At 37.7% G+C, this 7,602-nt stretch overlaps 1 protein-coding gene across 1 annotated transcript in view; it reads right to left on the bottom strand.

Moving 5' to 3' along the window:
* Positions 1 to 7,602, bottom strand: part of LOC106532393 (myosin-13) — a gene marked incomplete in the record, with an annotated part of 78,174 nt that overhangs the window by 28,999 nt on the left and 41,573 nt on the right. Inside the window, 2 exon segments of the mRNA XM_014028432.1 lie at positions 2,770 to 2,894; positions 4,941 to 5,093. Coding sequence (XP_013883886.1) covers positions 2,770 to 2,894; positions 4,941 to 5,093 — 278 coding nt within the window.

Here is a 7,602-nt window from a genome sequence, read left to right as displayed (position 1 = left end):
ACACACACACACACACACACACACACCCTCTGCCAGCTGTCAGAACATTCTGATTAGGTGCTTACGTACAGAAAAGCGTGAATAGGACTCCATAATTACACAAACGTATGTGAAAAAACACATTTCACTCCAAAAAACCTGCAGCTGAAAAACGTGTAGGTGTGTTTTTTTCCATTAATGTATCTCACAACCTGTCAGCTATAATTCACACTGAACCGCAGTTCTAACCAAAGAAAAAAAAGGATCCAGATGAATAAAATCTCTACAAAGTGTTTCTATGATGGACAGAGGTGATGCTGGGAGGCTCTGATGAATATTAAACATTTACTCGTCTCAATTTACCCCAAATGGTGTTAAAACATAAAATGTGTTGGTTTAGAATCACAAATAAAACCGTCTGCAGGTGGAAGACATTTACTGAAGGGATTGTGGAGGATCTCCAGGCGAAAGTTTTGATAAAGGATATATTCAAATATCTACATCTACTAAAGTCATAAACAACTTACCCAAACCATGGGTTTAGTGGTAGAAGACTAATCCTGACCATATAGGATCAGTGATAGATGACTAGTTAAAATTAAGGGTTCGGTGGTAGATGATTAGTTTTAACCATGGATTTGGTGGTAGATGACTAGTCCTAACTGTGGTTTCAGAGGTAGATGACTAGTCCTAATTATGGGTTCGGTGGTAGATAATTAGTCTTTAATATGGTTTAAGGGGTACATGAATAGTCCTAACTATGGGTTCGTTGGTAGTCTTTAATGTGGTTTCAGTAGTATATGACTAGTAATAATTATGGGTTCGGTGGTAGATGATTAGTCTTAACCATGGGTTTGGTGGTAGATGACTAGTCCTATCTGTGGTTTCAGTTGTAGACGACTAGTCCTAACTATGGGTTCGGTGGTAGATAATTAGTCTTTAATATGGTTTAAGGGGTACATAAATAGTCCTAACTGTTGTTTCGTTGGTAGTCTTTACTGTGGTTTCAGTGGTATATGACTAGTAATAATTATGGGTTTGGTGGTAGATGGTTAGTCTTAACCATGGGTTTGGTGGTAGATGACTTGTCCTATCTGGGGTTTCAGTTGTAGACGACTAGTCCTAACTATGGGTTCGTTGGTAGATACTTAGTCTTTACTGTGGTTTCAGTGGTATATGACTAGTCATAATTATGGGTTCGGTGGTAGATGTTTAGTTTTAAGCGTGGGTTCGGTGGTAGATGTTTAGTCTTAAGCATGGGTTCGGTGGTGGTTGACTAGTCCTAACTGTGGGTGTCATTGATAGATAACTAGATCAAACCAGGGGTTCAGTGTTAGACGACTTGACACAAATAACGGTTCAGTGGTCAACGAATCATCCTCACCATGGTTTCAGTGTTGAACAACCAGTCCTAACCATGGTTTCAGTGTTAAACAATTGGTTCTAACCAGRGTTTACTGCAGCCAGCCACTTTGGGGGACTCATCCAGCTTCCTGTCTGGTCTCTTAATAATATTTTGTCTTTATGTTTGAGGACAAGTTAGCACATGGTAACTAGAAAATTGAGGATAAACTTGTTGCTAAAGATAGAAAGGCTCCATTTTTTGGTTAAAATAATAAAATGACCTTGTTCTCAGCTTCACATTGTTTTTCCATAAAACATCAGGTTTCCTTCAAACATCTGAATGGATCTTCATGTCTGCTCTTTGTGTCATGTTCACACATCTTTTAATGAACCTTTTCTGTAAACAAACTGGACGATTTACCAAAGAAACCAGATATTTCAGGTTAGAGCCTTTATTTTCAGATGTTCCAGAGTCGGTGTGCTGCACAGGGGCACCTTGGCAGGAAACGGACCAGAACACACACTCYGAACAAAAACAGCAAAAATCTGAGGAGCGTAACTAAGCGAACACTGGGATCTCTGATATTCAACAGCTTTCCCTTTCATTTCACTTTTAAAAACCAGAGGAACACGACAGAACTGATCTGGGACTTTTTCCAAACCGTGGATCCGCCTGTTAGTCTTGGCACCGAGCTGAAGTCTGGTTACGTAACCAGAATCTGAACGAGTCCCATCTCTGGGAAAAAACACCTTTAATCTGCTGCGTTCATGGTTTACATCATAAACAGACAGCAACACGACAGAGACGAGTTCACTGAATGAAATCGGCTCAAAGTAGAAATTGTTCACGTTAAGTGCCGTCTCAGACGATTTAGGAAGAACAATAAATTCTGTTATTCRTTTGAGTCAACGTTAGCTCCTATAAGCCTCATTTAAAGCTGAGAAAAGTGCCCGGAAAATAAAACAGGGTGACGTCGTCTTCCAGTAATCTGAGTGGATTAGGAGCCGAGGAGGGTATCGTCCCGGGGATATTCAACTGTTTCATTCAGCAGCTATTTGTCTCGTCCCTTTAAGCCTGCGATCTGAGCCCAGATAAGAACACGGCCAAGCTGCCACCCACTTTGAACTTCTGAGGAATTACTAATTTTTTTCCTGGAATATGATCAGAGCGAGCGCTGCTCTGCCACACCTCGACCCCGAGATGCGTTTCAACTCGTCTGTCGAAAAGCAAAAGCAGAAGACGAGAAAGTGACGCCTACGACCGTTAAAAGACGACTTTCACAGGAAATGTTCTGAAAGCAGAATCAATCACTTTCACCTGTTTCTGCAGAGTTTTACATCAGAGACACGAGGGGTTACGAAACTCTCAGAAGCTCAAAACATTGAGAATCTATGAGAGTTTGGGTCAAAGACCTGAGAGCTCAGGAGTAAAGAACATCTCCTCACTGTGTCTGGATGCTGCTGAGCTCCTGCTCGGTCTGTTTCTGCAGCTGCTGGAGGTGAAAGGTCAGCTCCTGACTCAGAACAGCAAACCTCAGCACTTCTTCCTGTCCTGTCTTCTGCTCAAACACCTGAAACACAGATTATTGTTCTTGTTTATTTATGTAAGAAGGGACAGTGCACATTACAGAACATGTCAGAATTAGCCATGAAGGCTARTTTTCATCTGTAGTCCCTGAAGACCCCAGATATAAATATAATACATACAAATTAACAACATTCTTTCATTAAAAATGACTAAAAACATGATTAAAAATTTAAAAAGCCATTTAGCTCAACAATAACAATCCAAAACAATTCATTTAACACAAAATCACCCAACATTTGTGCTACAATCAGTGGGGGATTATTAAATAATCGTCTTGAATTAGCATTTTTGCTAATAGCTAACAGAGTGCAAAACCTTAAGATGTTCCCAAAAAATGTCAAATAGTCAAACAAAGAACAAGTAGACCAGGAGTGGGCAACACTGTTTACTAAAAAGACATTTTCTCTTTGTTAAACAACCAAAAGCTAAATTAGCAGCACATTGCTAGCTGTAGCTAACACACAGAACATTTAAAACAAAATAAATAAAACAGAGAAAGCTTGTTTTGTTTACAGAGTTGGACAGAACTACGTTAACTAGTGTTTGTTAATGTTTGAAACTTTGTTAAAAACAAAATATGCAATCCAAGCAATCTGTTGGAAAATTCCCCTCCCTTTTTAAATGAGTTAGCAAAATTAGCATGCTAGGTTAAAACGCAGGAATACTCATTATCAAATCAAACATTCTGCATATAAACTGAGACTTGTGAYAAATTTAGACTTTTACACATTTATCTAAGGGGAAAAGTTTTATGTGACATGATAAGCAGGAAGTTTACCATGCTACATAGGAAGTGCTACAGCTAGCTGCTACAACTACCAGAGTTTTATGTAAAAAAATGTAAACTTTAAAGGCCCTGTGACATGTCCATCCTTCAAATACAAAATGTCAAAGAAGAAAATTGGCATAATACACATGATTTTACCCATTTTGTCTCATCACTGGCCTATTGCCTTTTGAACTTGGTTCGGCCTAAATGAAACAGGAAGTGACATCAAAGGGGAAGTCTTTAATAAAATAAACTCCCTGGTCTTTGTTTATTAAAACAATAATATTCAAACTTTAACTCTTCTTCATCTCTCTTTGATAGTGATTCAAAATAATCTAAAGAAACATCAGATTCTTCTCTACAGTCTGTGCTGTTAGTTGTTGTAACAAAGGTCTGTTCACATTCAGACATTCCYCTWTGACATCACTTCCTGTTACTTCACATGCAAATATCTCAACAACCGYTCATCTCAGCRGCGTGAAATTTMTTTTGCAATATGTTATCAATGTTATCTTTAAAAAAATGCATTCATATTTACTACAAAAATTTGATGTCACAGGCACTTTAAAATTKAATTYRCTTTCAGATGACAGGAAGTCTCTTCAGCCCATCAGTCCTGTCAGAAWTAAACYTCATTTTGGTAAAATGAGGCTGTTCAAAGACTACAAATCAAAATTCCACTTTAAAGATTTGAAACCACTTTAAAGCCTAAAAGTACAAAACAGAGAAAAACAAGAAACTATCTCCTGACAAGCAAACGAGTAGAACGAGGGTAAAAGAGAAAAGCAGGAGTTGAACTTCAGTCGTCCTTCAGTCAGAGACGACAGATCTGCTGAGTCATGCTGGCAGAACACGATCACCCCGATCCACCCCGTCATCTGTCTGAGTCCACATGACTCAGCCCGGCAGGACCGCCTTCACACGCTTGTTTTCAAAAACATTAAGAAATATAAAACTGGATTCATTTTTCAGAAAGAAAAATCCCTGCAGGCAGTTTCAAGCTTATTAAATGTTTTTAATTACTTTATTTTGAGTATTGGAGATAAAAGGAGAGAAATTCTGAATAAATGTTTTCTCAGACGATGGAGCAACAGACACTAAACTCTGAACAAAAACAAAATTAAACTTTCAAACTTAAACAATCATTTAACATGATTATTGATGTAAATAAGATTCTAACCAATTTTGACCAATTTTTAAAAATATTAAAGATCTTTAACATTTAAAAACTAACAGATTATTATTTTTGCTGTAATTTACCTGCTGGTTGGCAGAAGGTAACTGCAGGAGTTTAACTTTGTCCTCTATCTGCTGCCGTAGTTTCTCCACAGAAACAGGAAGTTCCTCCTCGCAAACAGGAAGTTCTTCCTCAGAAACAGGAAGTTCCTCTTGGCTTCTCAGGAAGTCTGGAGCCTTTAACAGACGGAGAGAGGCGGGACTTTTAATCACCTGTCCATCAAAATAAAATGGACCAAGGACTCGTGGGTCATTTAATAAGTTAAGTTTTTCTTTGGCTGATTTTGTCCTCGAATGTTTTTAGCCACATCAGATCTTTTGAAGTAAGGTTCTGTGGAGAGGTTATAGGTAATTAATATCTYACCTGTTGTAGAWAAATATATTTATAATCTAGAGTTTAGGCAAACTGATGAGCTAGTCAGAGCTGGACTGAGACCCTGGCTCCAGTCTGTTTCACATCGTTTCATGTTTAAAAAAAAAATCACTTTATAATGTTATTGTCACCGATTTGTTTTACTGYTCCAACAGGAAGTGCTTCATGCTGCACAGGAAGTGCTACAGCTACAGTCTACCGGTAATGTAACTTGGAAATAACAGTTAAATTCTGTATAAATAACCGTGACACAGACTTTACAGCAGTTTAAAGATGTGACAAATAGCATTAGCAAGAACCACTATAAATGTTGTAATACGGCTGCWCTGACTAGCCTTTAGCTCGTTGTTTTGATCAGAATTCAAATGAACATTTGTTATTTTCACATTAAGGGAACGTGTTTCCCAATGCAGTAAGGTTTTTCTTTGATGCCGGCAATAAATCCCAAATTAAACCATTTCTCCAAATTTAAGTAATTCATCTACAACAGGTAAGATATTGTTTGTTTATCCACAGGACCACATTTTATTGGCCCAGAAAGCTTTGGATTTTTATCGGGCATTTTCTGTTAGCAAAATATCTTCTGAACCACATATGCATTTGTAACAACAAATAAACGTCAGTTTTACAGACATGGACCTAAAATTTGGGGTGGTAGTTGCTGAGAGTCCTACCAAATGATCTCATTTCAAACCAAACAGAAACAAAACAAACTGTTTCACACCTACAGCTGCTTATAAAGCGTCTCGGAAAACCACAAATCTAAACTCTGAGCTTCATTCAGACAGAAAAACCACAGATGGATGGCGAGCGATTCAGAGGACGAGTCGATGCCTCCGTGACCCGAGTGGGCCGCAACCAGACGACACCCAGAAGCTGATTTCTGATTAAACACAATTAAAAACAAGATTTTATCTCTTTGCTGTGGATAAATTAAGATGCTGCAGCTTCAGGGAGCAGAAACTGCATTTTATGTAATGACAACGAGATTAAAAAAGAAGTGTACATTATTTGAGTTCAACTATCAGCAAAGTTCTTTTGTTTTAAAGGTAATTATAAAGTAAAAATGCCTGATGAATGTGGGACGCTATGATTCTCTCCTCATTACTCTCTAACCCCCGTCTCCCAGAAATGATACTTATATACCGCTAATTTGTTTTGCTAATTATGTTTCCCAGCAAAACATAATTGGTGAAACAAATTAGCGCTATAGAAATGTAATTTATAAGAGACAGGGCTCTTCTGTCAACATAACCACATTGTTTAAAGGAGACATATCATGCTAAATGCACTTTTTTGCATTTAAAAACTATTTTTTGTGCAATTATAGTGTCTAGGAAGGTAGAAAACTTTAATTTATTCTGTCCAGTTACTGCAAAGATATTTATATATTTTTTATGGGTCAAAATTTTCAGTTTGTTCAAAATCTGCTGTTGCTTATTTTGTTTCATTGTTTATTTTGTCACACTTTTTGTTTTTTCAGAACTACCATTTATGGTAATGTATTTCCGGCCAACTGGATTTCATAGTCCGCCATTTTTTTCCTCGCTGTGTGATTTTGTAGTTCATCGCGTCATGCCGAAAATGCAAGTTCAGAAGTCAAAATGTTCGGTTCTGGGGTGTGTAAACCCACATTATTATCTACATAGACTACCAGCATCAGAGCAGAGCTTCTTCAAAGTGCCTGGTTAAGTTTTATTTTTCAAGAAAATGGACCCACAACAGGGTGGAAAGTGCTTGCGGTCAACACAGGATGAATGTTACAACAACAAGGGTGAGTTATGAACTGTAAATGTGTTTTACGTAACTGTCTAATTTAGCTGTTTCTACCCTCTGTGTTGGAATATGAAGGGACAAAGAACAGCTATGTTTAAGTTTCTTTACCGAACGGGTGCTCAGCACCATGTTTTACTTTCACTTTCGCCCCGCACTGTAATCAGCGTGTCCGTGTTGTTTTTCTTTTTAAAAATGCTGGAGCGTTTCAAACTGTCATCTAAAGTTAACGTCAGCTGTTTTAAATGCATTTTTTGCCTGGTGTTAAAAACGGGAGCAGCAGAATGAGGCAGAGAAGCTGTGAGCGCTGGATGTGTGTCTCTCCTTTTTTTCCTCTGTGTTGCTGTTTTTGCATCAAAAAAGCTGGGAACATAGTCATTTTATGTAACAAAATATATTAATCTTATGAATATACAAATAAAAACAGAATATTTAGCACTAGATAAAATAAGTAATGAATTTATTTATATATTTTTTAAGAAAGGGCTGAAAGAAGAAATCCTGTGTGGCAGCACTTTTTACAGCCTCTTCAGACAAGGC

The sequence above is a fragment of the Austrofundulus limnaeus genome, unplaced genomic scaffold, assembly GCF_001266775.1.
Source record: "Austrofundulus limnaeus strain Quisiro unplaced genomic scaffold, Austrofundulus_limnaeus-1.0 Scaffold762, whole genome shotgun sequence".
Lineage (NCBI taxonomy): Eukaryota > Metazoa > Chordata > Actinopteri > Cyprinodontiformes > Rivulidae > Austrofundulus > Austrofundulus limnaeus.
Note: the sequence above shows the minus strand (reverse complement) of the source record. Positions and strands in the feature narration are given on the sequence as shown.